This window comes from Protomyctophum parallelum (assembly GCF_964188405.1).
Source record: "Protomyctophum parallelum genome assembly, chromosome: 21".
Classification (NCBI taxonomy): Eukaryota; Metazoa; Chordata; class Actinopteri; order Myctophiformes; family Myctophidae; genus Protomyctophum; species Protomyctophum parallelum.
In genome coordinates this window covers 32,045,363-32,059,207 of record NC_139713.1, presented here as the reverse complement: position 1 = coordinate 32,059,207, position 13,845 = coordinate 32,045,363, and the positions used below count along the sequence as shown (strand labels likewise).

At 42.4% G+C, this 13,845-nt stretch overlaps 1 protein-coding gene across 1 annotated transcript in view; it reads left to right on the top strand.

The window, feature by feature from the left end:
- The window catches only part of astn2 (astrotactin 2), a gene marked incomplete at its 5' end in the record, with an annotated part of 505,571 nt that overhangs the window by 227,694 nt on the left and 264,032 nt on the right, over nt 1–13,845 (top strand). Inside the window, 2 exons of the mRNA XM_083793933.1 lie at nt 9,073–9,157; nt 9,855–9,929. Coding sequence (XP_083650059.1) covers nt 9,073–9,157; nt 9,855–9,929 — 160 coding nt within the window. The remainder of the gene's footprint in view (nt 1–9,072; nt 9,158–9,854; nt 9,930–13,845) is intronic.

The window sequence follows — 13,845 nt, the reverse complement described above, 5'->3', positions numbered from 1 at the left end:
GCATATCTGATGGATAGATGCATAACAGTCAAAAGATATTTCACTCCACACCTTGAAGGAGCCAAAGGGCCGACACAATCGATATGTGCTCAAATGCTCTTATCTCAGGCATTGTCTGTAATAGCTTAAAAACTGTGTGATGCTGGCGAGTTGGCGAGAATGATCAATCGGGTGATTTGACCACGCTGGGCAAGACCTAGCTGTAGAGTGCAGAATTTGGCGGAAGTAGCAGGATTCAAATCTGTTTACATTCTCTGTGAATGAAAAGTGCTGTGATTGGTCGAAAAATATCGTATCCGGGGGAAATACATCTGACGGATTTTCCGGACTGACACTTCCGGCTATGCCCTCTCTGCCGTAGGTTGTGACCCGGCTTTTCTCTTCGCAGATGAGTAAGGCTGGGGCCGAGGCTAGATTGGACCAACCCATTCAGTCAAATAATCATGCAATCTGATTGGATACATGGGTGTGGTATAATGATTCTAATGTCCTCATACAGTTCTATATCGCTCCATGGCTAAGAAAGAAATTGTAGGTCAAGGTCAAATTCACACATTTACTTTAAGGCGATTTTTGATCTCTGTGGACATTTTCCCTGGAGGACTGTCTGGATAGAGCAATGTTTCCATAAAAGGATAACACGCGGAGCTGCGGGGAGATTAGATTAATGCCAAGGACTGCTAATTTGAGTAGAAATTCTTCTACTAATGAAATTGTTATCAACGACTGGAAGTTTCTATGTCGCTCTTAGCTGTGAAATGACATAATACCATGGGCTTTAATGAGTCATTGCTTAATTATTCGCTTCGCTTTCCATTTTGTGGACACACTTGACAAGTGCAAACACATAGCTACTGGCTTAGTTATGACATGAAAGTGCTCGACAACTGATCTCACTCTACTCCAGTGTGTTAACCACTGTTTCCTTGACACTTTATGGGCTTCATCATGATAGCTAAATGGCAGTTTTAATAATGTAAACTAGTGGCCTGCCTGAAACTGTCAAACTGCTGGTAACATCTCCACCAGTGGCAGTGTATGCTTTTTCACACTCTGTTTCTCAAATTAAATACACGCACACTTTAGAACGCTTTAGAATACTATCACCGAGAAAACAGAAAAGCAGGTGCATACATGTGTGACTGACTGGGATAACGGGAAACAAAAGATTATTGTTTTCACATAGAGTAATCATTGTTTATTTTTTTACCCCTTTTCTTTCTCGTCGTCGTTATGCCACTTAATCCTCCCCGCACATTTCTGTCTTGCCAGTGGCAATTTACCACTGCTGTTGTACTCCACTGGCTCCCCTGCCAAGTGACGAGCCCCTGCCGGCAGGACACAGCGTTTCCATCCTTTCAACACACCCCACTGTCAAGCGGATCACCCTCCCTTGCTTCCCTTCCCCGAACATAGCCCATTGTGTTTGTACAGATGCTCGGCTAAGCTGATGCACCGCGGTGGATTCAAAGGCCTATAGACTCTGCGGTGGTGGACAGGTGCTTATTCATCCCTGTGCCACCTGAGCGCAAACAAATATTACTTCTTTATATTGCTCAACTTGAGTAAGGTGACGTTTTCACAAAAGCTACAATGTTGCATGAATTAGTTGTGATAATTTGGAAGTTGATATTTTTGTTGAAAAGACAGGAAAAAGAGACTGGCAACATTTGTATAGTGGATGTCTGGTGTTAGCCTGGTAAACCACTCCCCTTTTGAAAACAGGGGAAAACATTTTAATGTCGAGGAGAAAAAAAATCTTTCTGGAAAGAAATTAAATGTTTTCAAAGTCTCATTTATTGAATCTGTGAGCTTGTAGATAGTATAAGTATACATCCGGCTTAATCTGTCCCAAAGTATGAAGAGCCACAAGGGGTGCTGCATTGGCAAGAAACACAAACAGGAACCTGCAAAAGATGCCTGTGCCTGAGAGAGACAATTTGTATAGGAGGAGGTGTTTCATAAATAGGGAAGTGAGTTGTGTCAAGGATGTGATACAAAATGATATAATTTGAATTGTGGGAAATGCGTTGCTCTGTTGCGTTCACATCGCATTGTTATTATTATTACAACGCATCTCATTTTTATATTTCCTGCTGACAATGCAGATTTCTCAATTGCTTTAGCTCATTTCTTGAGACTGTGTTAACATTCTCAAAGCTCTATGATCTGTCAAAGTAGTTTGGATATAGGCTACAGCACAACACCATCACCTGCAAAAGGTCATAATTCACCCGAAACATTTAACTTGTACTGCAAAAGGTAGTGGCAAACCTTAAACAACAATAATGTAACTGCACCAACGGTGTAAAACAATGATGTTTACAGTACATCCCATTCTCAGATAGCATATAGCAAACCTACTGTACAGTACTGTAATGATATATTGTCCTCACATTGGCCCAGCACATCCACTGTGGCTTGTTGACCTATCCTTGGATCCACCTCCCCTGCGTTTGGCCAGATTGTAACCAGTGCCACCATTAGGCAGCGTGTGAGAGATGTTGCTTCCTTCTAGCCCCATTATTCTGTATAATAATATAAACGGCAAGAGTTTCAGGCATGCCTGGACATGTATTCTGACTCTCATTCACGTTACATAGTTCATCATTTTATTTATTTCAACTTTTTTTTGTTAGCTGGGAAATTGGGAAATTGTAACGTGAATAATTCCACAATAGAGCACTGAAGTCTGACATTGATTGATTGATTGAAATATTTATTAACAGTTTGCAGAATTACAGTACATTTCAAGCACAACTCAATACAAAGACTGTTAACTGTGAGTGGACGACCCAATAAAGCATTACACTTGTTTACAAGAGGGTCCACCTTGTTCAATTCACCAAAACATTTAGAGACGTACAAATAGACACTTCTACCATAGCCAAAGAACAGAACAGGAATTCATCATGAAGGAGGTAAAAAGGGAAAAGAAACATTATACAGTGAGGGGAAAAAGGGGTGGAGATTTTACTGGGGCCAGTTTCGAATTGCAGCCGTCCGTCACTGCCACTAGAGGGCGCTATCCCATTGTGTCATGGCGTTATTTTTGGCATTGGATTTCCCAGAGGGGAATCTAAGATCGCGTCATATAACAAACTGTGTTCCATAAACAAACAAACAATCGCAGTGATTTTACTCATAATAGATATGAAGCATAAACTGACGATAAAAAAGTACTAATTTATCCAAAGAGTACTTCTGTCCAAACACAGATGTTATTTGAAGCTATGACTCCCTGCTTTCATATGACATGAAGAAAAAAAATCAATGACTTGGCCTCAATCATAAACGAGACACAGTCACATCTCTCCATATCTGAGAAAAACCGCTGGGGTGGTTTGTTAATTTTTTTTGGAACACAATTCCTATGACGCGATATATTCCCCTATAGGGAAATCCAATACAGAAAATAACCCAGTGACCCAAGGGCAGTGGGAATGACGTCAGGACTTCGGCACTCTATTGATCGAGTGCCTGTTGTCCCTGCACACTCGTTCATTTAATTGAAGACTCTGTAGCACAGTTGACATTAGGCTGCACTCTGTGACCCGCCTCACTGCCATTGTGAGGCCACGGTTCATTACATGCTCCACAAATTGTGACCCGTGTTTCATCTGGAAGAGCTCTATGTCTTTGATTGTACTCTCCTCTCCCTCTGTTCCGCTGTCTTCTCCTCGCTGCATCCTCTCCTCCTCGAGCAGGCGCTTTTCCCTGTCCATTATTTATCCATACAGGTGCCTATGTGTTCAGAAATTGCAGTGATTTATGTTGCGTTGAAGCTCTATGAATATGTTTAACACAGTCCATACTCATGAATAGCACCTGTCACCTAACTTCACACAATATGTGATTGGTATGTGTGAGAAAGTTTCACCAGACACAGGCAAGTTACCAATGTAGCGGACCTTACAGAAAATCCATATATTGCTACAATTGGTTATACTTGACATATGTACATCAACTCTTTTCGGTGCTGCACAAATTGAACAATTAACCCTCTACGGTCTATTCATCTAAGTTTTGGAACTGAACTACTGTATCTAAGTGACAAAGAAAAAGAAACTGTTTTGATCTGCAAGATTTTAATTGTTTGTTGGCAATTGTGCTCACTCAGCTCTGTACACACTGCAGATGTGCTAAACATTTGCAATTAATTTAAAGGGATGAGACATTGAAATGTGTTGTGGTTTGGAAGTTTGCACGTTTGAAAATATTCATTATCATTGGAGAATTGTGCCAAAGCAATTGAGAAAAACTATCACCTCAAGCAGTTTGAGCCATTGCTTTGCATTCTAATGCATTTCCCCTTGTTTAAATGTTTAGCAAGCATGAGTAATTTGTGAAATTTTCCACAAGGGCTATGGAGTCATCTGAATGTAAATGAATGCAGTTATAACATTCTGAACAAAGCCACATTGTTTACAATTTACTTAACAAATTATTTCATTTTATAGCCCTGTGTAAAGTCTGTTGGAATTCATTTCTATGCTCATACTCTAGTTGCTGTTTTCCACAGCTGTTTGGATCAATTTCCAATTCACAGAGGACAATGTAATTTGATATAAACCAGTAAGACGCCTGGGGCATCAAGGAGGAACCCGTTGGCACATCATACACCACTGCACAAGTCTACTTAGCTTGTAACATTTAGAGCCACACAATCCAAGCTATCACTTCTGATACATTGTCTTTGTACTTAACCTATATTAACCTTAACTTCTGGTCAGTGGCATAATTATTTAACATTTCCCCCTGTGTGTGTGTGTGTGTGTGTGTGTGTGTGTGTGTGTGTGTGTGTGTGTGTGTGTGTGTGTGTGTGTGTGTGTGTGTGTGTGTGTGTGTGTGTGTGTGTGTGTGTGTGTGTGTGTGTGTGTGTGTGTGTGTGTGTGTGTGTGTGTGTGTGTGTGTGTGTGTGTGTGTGTGTGTTATTGGTTAATTTGTAGATTTGGATTATTATTACAATACATTAACCACTTCAGCCCTATTTAAATGTTGGCTATTTGACAATAGCCGGTCTACAAGCCAACAATGCATCGCACAGTGGCAGCTTATAGATCTGCTATTTTCAAAAGATTATTATGCATTTGAAAACTTGTGAAATGGGACATTCTGAGTAATGTGTACTTTTACTTTTGGTACTTTAAGTATATTTTGATGCCAATATTTTAGTATTTTTACTCAAGTACATTTTTAATACAGAACAGAGGGTTTCTACATTGCAGTATTGATACTTCTACTTAAAGGGACACTTCACCCTTTTTGCAAAGAAATATATGTTAATGGCGTTTAGAAGATTTAGAACGCTTTCCTGGGGGTCTTTATGTGTGTAATATGTGGTTTTAGATATTTTAGATTTTAGCAGTGAGCCCAGTGTCTCTGATGTCATGGACACTGGGCTCACTTACTTCCTGGACTACATGTTGTCTTAGTAAGACATCCCTCCCCCTATCCACAAGGAGGAGCAGTGCACCAAAGCCTTATGGGAATTGTAGTGAGCCCAGTGTCCATGACATCAGAGACACTGGGCTCACTGCTAGAATCTAAAATATCTAAAACCACATATACACACATAAAGACCCCCAGGAAAGTGTCCCTTTAAGTCGAGCAAATAAATGGAGTAGTTTTTCCACCATATGCACTGCAGCTTATAGTGTTTTTGGCTCTCCTTGTGACTGGGGAGCTATATGAATGAAAAGAGCAACGCTGGTCTCATTGCATACTATCCAAATAATGTGCGTTTTTAAATCGTCTGCTGAAATTAATACCTCCATAAATTAAGCATGATAGCTTAATTTATGGAGGTATTAATTTCAGCAGACGATTTAAATTCCTTGAGGCAATTAAGAAAAGTTGGCAAAGCACCCATTAATATCACTTGCGTGCAATCCTGTTGATATGGTCACTTTATTCGATGAATACAAAATAAATATATATAATTGTATGCTTACTAGAATTTTGCGGCCGCTCATCCCAGAGTTACATTGCCGCGCACTATGGGAAGAAGGAAATTGCGGGAGTTGACTCCACATGTAGTAACGGATGGGTTATTAGTTATTATTATGTGTCCTTATTAGTGTAGTGTAGTCAACACGTTATGGCTCATACACACTGCCCGGTATTTGCTCCGATTATGCTGTCGGGGAGCATTTTTGGTGCTGACCGACAAAATGGCTGATCTGACGTTAAGCGGTGCCCAAAAGGTAGATCAGGATCTACCAGTATAGATCACAAAGGCTTTGCAGGTAGACCACATGACATGGCCCTAAAAATATATATAATTTTAATATAACAAACTATTTTTGCATCTGCCGCTTGAGATGACCTGAGATGACTTGATTGATTGACATCAAAAAGGGCCTGTCAGCTCAAACACACAATGCAATACTTGTTGTTGCGTACAATCATCAGTAGCAAAGTCAAATACCAAAAATAAAAACCAATGGGATGATAGTTTTATTTATTTATTTTATTTATATGAGCTGGTCGTTTTGAAAGTAGCTCTGAAGTAAAAAAAAGTGTGGGTAGATGATTATATATATATATTCATTCCGTGGGTAAATCCCTGTAGGCTACCCACATATTGGTAGCCTATTACCTATATTAGCCCAATATTGGCGTTACGCATTTTACTTGAATAATGTTGTGTGCGCACGTGCGCGTGCGGAGAAAGACAGTTATTTAATGAAACTCAAGATTATAACGTCCTGTCTCGCTGCCTCCGTGTATAGGCTGCATGTGTGTGTGTGTGTGTGTGTGTGTGTGTGTGTGTGTGTGTGTGTGTGTGTGTGTGTGTGTGTGTGTGTGTGTGTGTGTGTGTGTGTGTGTGTGTGTGTGTGTGTGTGTGTGTGTGTGTGTGTGTGTGTGTGTGTGTGTGTGTGTGTGTGTGTGTGTGTGTGTGTGCGTGCGTGCGTGCGTGCGTGCGTGCGTGCGTGCGTGCGTGCGTGTGCGTGCGTGTGTGTGTGCACAATGAAAAGTACTCGGCAGGCGAAATGGCGAATTCGAACGGTGTAATTGTAATAGTTTGGCACAAACCAAGTATTGTGGAAGAACAATGTTGATGTAACTAAGAGATTCGCTGAGTAAGCGATATTTTATATCCAGAGATTTAGAAGGAATAAGCAAAATCGTGAGGCGAGAATTCTTCTCCTTCCTTGTGTTTTTCTCCCGCGGACAGGACTGTCAGGGAGACTCGGAGATCAGAGCAGCACAGGGGAGTGGCTTAAAAGACAGGGTAGTAGTTGCCAGGTTGGCGAATTGTAAGCGAGTCGTAGTGTGTGTTGAATGGCATTTGAATGGCATTTGTGGGCTTGTGAATGAATTTTCTCACATGTAATTTGTGCTCACTTGCATAGACCTGGCGAATTTAGCGTGGTGAAAGGGCAACAGTGTTCCGGGGGTGTGGGTGCTTGGGGCGATAATGTTTGTAGTAAACAAATGCATTGCTGCCGTGAGTGTGGACGGGAGGCATCTTTGGTGGCACTGCAATGACCAGTGTTTGGCGGGTGGTGTTGAGTGTTGGCGTTGGGCGCGATAGGAGGAGATAGGTCCCGAACACTGCAAATGTAAGTGTGTGACGTCACTGCCGTGTGAGTGTGTGTGGGTGTAGTGTGTAAGATGGTGTTGTGGGTGTTGCAATAGCGACGTAGCTGTTGTGGCTTTGGGTTTCTTGCCATGTGTTGGGTACAGGTTCTCACTTGTTAATATAGATTATTTGAATTGATGTCAGAGGCATGTATACTTGGTTAAAGGCAAGGCGAGTTTGCATAGTACATAAACATTATAGCACATTTCAACAACAATGAAATTCAAAAATTAGAAAGTGCTTTAATAAGACATTGAGACCGTAATGCAGAGCATAATGAGAGTGCAAATTAATCACATTGAAACATAGCATTTGAATACAAAATACGACAGAAAAATGTGAAAAACAAATTACAGTGCATGATACATGATTACAAAACCTCAGTAAAAGGCAGCAGAAATAGAAAGGTCTTATACAGTTAGGTTACACAGTGCATGAAATGGTTCATGGTCAGAAACAAATGGAAAGCTTAAAGCCTAATTTAATATGCTCTGTCACGCGATGGTGCTGAGAGCGGCCAGGAATAGAGACCTACAAGCACACAGTGTGTCACATCCGCAATGCTCTGTGAGCTTGTAGGTCGGCTTTCCTTGGCACAAGATACACAAGATAAAGTAGGTAAATCATTGCACGCTTATTAGAACTGAGGACTTCATCCATTTATCGATGGGTGAAGTGAAGACTCGACTCAGAGAGCAATAATTGGATTTTGAATGAACAAAGTGAGATAAAGTGTGTTGCTTTTCTCTCTTGTTTTTTGTTTGTTTGACAGAGGCTGTTTCCGTTATATTACAGCAGGAAGAGATGCAGATCGTTTCAAACCCTTTCAAAATAGTGTTTGTTCATAAAGAATTGCATTTTAGGGGGATCACACCGAGATGCGTCGCTAGAAACGCATTGCCATCAAACCTATTGTTTTGCTAGTGTTTTTGAGACGTGCATACAAGTAAAACTAAAAATATTGTCAACTTATAAGCGCAAGGCGCGGAGTTGCACCATGCACTTATCAGTACTTTGTAACCAAGAGTTTAAAGTCCAGTGTTAGGCTGTTAGCAGTGGCAGCAAAAAATAAATCTAATTAGAAGATGCATTTGCAATGTGCATTTGAAGCATTGGCGCCTGCAACGATGCCTTAGCTTTGGAAATACAGTGGGGGGTAAAATGGGGAGACGAGTAAATTAATTCTGGCTTCACACTGTTCAGCCACATACAGCCACTTTCACAGCAGGCCTCTGAATAAAAGATTACACAGAATATGACTGGCAGGTCAAACGATCAAGGCGGGTTAGTAGAGCACTGGGGGGGACATTGGCAGTTGAGGCGTAGCTGCCAGGCTAGGTTTCATGCCAGCTGATTATTGGACGGACGTCCCTCGCTGATGGATGAGTCGGACGGCGATGGTAGACGCCCGGGGTAATGTATTCCGCTATTGGGGATAAATGGATATATCTGTCACTTTGTCCCTCTCATTTTCTCTCTCACAGGAGAATGCAGCTGTCACGAAGGCTATTCCCCAGACCCAGTGCATAAACACCTGTGTGTTCGCAGTGACTGGGGTCGCAACGAAGGGTAAGTCCTGTCTCCTTCATCCTTCGACGTCTGCAAATTCCCCTGTCGCCACGCAAAATGGCATAGGGAGGTGGGCAGGAAAGGTGTGGGGGGGACTGGAGCTTAAATGGGTTAAGCAAAGCAGGACTAGGAAGTAAGTAAAGAAACACAGTGACAGGGGAAGATGAAGAGAAACAGGAAACTAGGATTGTGGCGAGAGAGATAAATACTGGAGGGGAAGAGATAGAGAACTCAGTCAAGTGTGAGGCCTCCTCTTGCCTGCGACCTTGCATGCTGATTAGCTAGCTCGGCGCAACAGCTGGGCCAATAAAAGACAGCCCTCCATTGTTATGCAAATCCCCCTGTCATCAATTGGATATAGTCCCCCCTCACCAATCATGGATCAAATCCCTGTTCGCCAATTTGTAAAGGAGAATAAACTTATACCTATAAATAGTGCTATCGTTTGATCCAGTGACCTTGAATGTGGTGTTTTCATTCTTACATAATTTACTGTACAAATGTCCCAATTAGTGGATCTGCATACCTAAATAGGATTCTTGAAGGTTGAACTGAAATTGCACAGTTACATAACGTGAATCCTTAAAAATGAATTCAAAAGACGATTGCAACATCCAGTATAGGATTGCATTTGCAAATTATAAATAAGCATATGATTACAGCCTTTGATCAAGCATTCTCTTTCTCCTCTGCCCAGTCCATGGCCCTACACTAACCTGGAGAGAGGCTACGACCTAGTTACCGGAGAGCAGGCCCCAGAGAAGATATTCAGGTGAGCAGAGCTGTCAATTGTTGTGCCACCTTCTGCCGAGTGCATGTCTGGGTTTCCGGAACGGCGGGGGCAGGAGCCGGGTTTGTGGTGGCAGTAGTTGTGTGTGTGCGTGTGTGCGTGCGCATGTGCGCGTGCGTGTGTGTGTGTGTGTGTGTGTGTGTGGCGTGGAGTTCTTGTGTGAAGGAACAGCCTAAAGGGTCCCTCCTGCATGGTTGGAGTTCTTTCAAGTGCTCTCACTGCCACTCTTTGTGACACTTCCCTTCCTTGATGGCCACATTGTGTATGACATTTCCAGTGGAGAGCAGAGGCTCTCCTTTTTTTCTCCTCCAATCAAGAAAGAAAAGAAAAACATGATGAAAGGTTGAAATGGATGGAACTTTTCTTTTTATATCATATTAACCCATTCTGACCTGAGATCAGATTCATACGAGGTTTCCACTGGACACACACTGGTCTGATTAACCCATTCTGACCTGAGATCAGATTCTAAAAAATTCGTTCTTCGATTTTTCAAAAAATAGCAGACCTACAAGCTCGTATCGCGCCACTCGGTGGCGCGATATGAGCTTGTAGATCTGCTATTTTTAAATAGCTAAAGCATAACATGATGCTAACACCAAAATGGGTGCCCGTTCAGAATGGGTTAAAAGATAATAAGAAATATATCATTTAGTGCAATGGTTTGGAGACTTTTTCACATCGAGACCCAAAAGAAATGTTGTGTCTGAAGGTCAAACGTCTGAAATGTCGACTTAATAAAGAGCAGCCTTTTCACACAACTTCCAGACAGTGTGCAGGACCTTTTTCTTCGATTTGTTACCAGAGATCCCCTTCTGAACATTTGCACCTTTTTGACTGTCCTATATGCACCTGTCACTGTGCATCGGCCTTCTTGTAAAAGCGTGAATTAACTCACGACGTGTCGCAATGTGAGCTTGAAGATTGGCTAGTTCCACTGTTATCTCCAAATGTTTTCTTAAAATGTTGTTTCTTTGTGTATTTAGGCATATATCTGCCTTGTGCAACTTCAAAGCCTAAAAGTTAAACAGAAATTGATTTTTTATTTATATATTCCGGTGTTCAATGACAAAAACACGTTGATCACAATTGTTTGTGTGAAAATGAATCGTCAAGTGAAATTTCATAATCGTAACAGTTCCTAGTTGTGAGCTTATACAGAATAAGCCAGGGTGCGTCATTTGAAACACTACGCGGCGTGTGTAAGGAAGCACTGTGTTTGGCCAGTTCACTTGTGCCAGTACACGCTGTGATTGGCTAGTAGCCACTTTGAGTGGCAGTTGGGGCAAACGCTCTCGCCTAGGGCCGCAACGCAGACAGGGCTGAGTCGTCTCAATCGAACTTCGCATCGTTCGGCACGGCAACTCGCTCCCTTTAGATCGCTCGGTGGTGACTAACGTGGCTCAAGTTCGCTTGAGACGGCGCACCTAAGGTCGCAGCAAAGGTTGTCTCAATCGGGGGTGGAACCCGTGGCACGCCGTCAGGCTGCATTAGCAGCCTAGGTGCCCGGACCACTAGGCCAGCCCGGGCCACCCGTTGAGACTCTTTAAGTAACATCCATCTGTGCCATTCAGTGGAATGCACATCTTATTTTAAGTGTTGTAATTTCCTGGTGCAGTCAATTTCTCTCTTTCTTTGTGATTGCAGACACGTTTTTGGAGACTGAGGTTACTTACTGTTGGTGTACAATTGTTATCACTGCCTCCTCCACACAATAGAGCTCGCCCTGTCTGATTGTTGGAACATTGTATCAAAATGGCATGTCTGGAAAGAAACCATCGTTATTTATAATGTTGACACAGAAGCCTGACGTTTACCGTTTATGTTTTAGATCGCTGACAATTTCCTTTACGATTAAAAAGTCCATTGTGTCTGTACACTCAAAATATTTCAAAGTGATGTCACGTACGTTTGGCTGCTTACCCTCGGGAATAAGAAACATGCATCAAACAATACAACTGCACGCAACACACTGCACTAGGAATGCAGTATATCATTAAAGTATTCCAAGTGTGTATTTGTTTCTCCCCCTATTAGCTCTCTGCCTCCTTTTCTTTCTTTTCTTTGTTCTTTTTGTTGATTTTTTTCTGGTTGGAACTGTGACATGCTTGGCTTTCATGTCTCCTGTGGAGGTGACATTAGCCAACCACTTGGCCCTCAAGGCCACGCATCTGGTTGCTTGCGAACCCAAATCGTCGAGCAGGCTTTTCACGCTTTTCAGATGTACCCACCTGGGGCTAAATTGCTGTGCCAGACCAATGGGGTATTATATACACAGCCACCACAGACTTACTGGACTCCTGCTACACCTTTATGGCCCTTAGCTCTGGATGAATAATGACCTGCAAGAGCCTCACACACGGCTCTAAGCACTTGTTCACTGTTATATAGAACCAAAACAATAGTGTTTCTTTACCTAGCGAGGGCTCCAATGCGCTACTTATTGAAGGTCCTATGCTCATAGTTTCATGTCAAGGACAACTCCCAGGTGAAAAGGTTTTGTGCCAGGGACCCCAATAAGAGAAGATTTGTCAACATGTCTCAAAAGATTAAAGCTTGTAAATTGGCTATTTTCGAATATCCGAAAAATACAATGGGGATTAAGTGATAAGATATTCCTAATTTTGCAGTGAACCCCCTCAAGTGCCCCATATGGGTCCCCACATATGGGACCCCACTTTGGCAACCAGTTGCCTAGAGAGCAGAGGTTCTCAGTGTTTTTGGCTGGGGATAGGTCCTCTCTTTCCATCTCGTTTGGATTTACCAGCCAACATCAGATTCCAGAGCGACTAGTGCAGAGTGGATGGGATTATGGGATGTACATGTAAGGTCATCTAAGCATACATTCATTGTGTTATTTTAGAAGCCCCCCCCCTCCCCCCCCCCTAAATAAATAATAAAAATGCACAGAGCTGTTTGTAGACTTCCAGCCTCCTGCAGAGCCATATGCTGTAAACCATATAATTGAGGCATATACACTGTATGGATGTGGAGAGGACGAGGCCACGCAATCTATGATGCCAGTCATCAATGACGCAGCAGCTTGGGAGAGTTTGGGGATATCCATCCATATAATGGGCAAGCGTTTCAACCAATCCGCAAAGCCTAAGCCTTTTGAGAGGGACACACGGACAATCCAGAGATTAATTGATTTATAGATTCTCTCATTAGTCGATGTGTTAAGTTAACGCCATTGTTGCAACGTGTGCCCTCCATTGTGAAGCAAATGTGCTGAACAAATTGCTGGGTCTTTCTTGGGTACAATTCGAGTTGACAGTTTTTCAGCAACCATAGAGCTCATTGGCTATTATTTGTCTTTAGCAAACACAAGAGCTGTAGGACTCGTGTATGACTGGTGAGGAGAGAAAGTCAAACATGTTTCATTTTGTCTTAAAACAGTGCTGGCGGCTGTTGACACCGGTGTCACACAAGGACAACTATGGCCACTGTGGTTTGCCAATAACATGCTGTGATTTGCTTTGGCTAAATGAAGGCTAATACCGAAAATCCAATGGAGTGTAATGGTGTAGTTTGCACCTGATCTCATCTAGCCCATATTGACTCCATTGACTGTCTCCAGAGTGAAGTCTTGATTGAACTTGTCTGCATATTACACAGATAATGTAAGGGCTGTGCCCTAACACCTTAACTGGGCACCTACCCAGGTTGGATATCCCCATTCTGAATCTTACAAAAAATCACTATATATTATTAATGTGCAACCACCCGCAACTATAGTGGCATGCATGGCAGTCTCAGTTCGTTAGCCAGGCTCAGTGTCCCTGACGTGCAAGTGCAATGTGCAGCCATGCTATTAGCATACAAGTATGACAGTCAAGACATCGCTAAATTGTTTATGCAAAACGCACGTTTGTTTTTCCCAGTATCTCTACTGGGG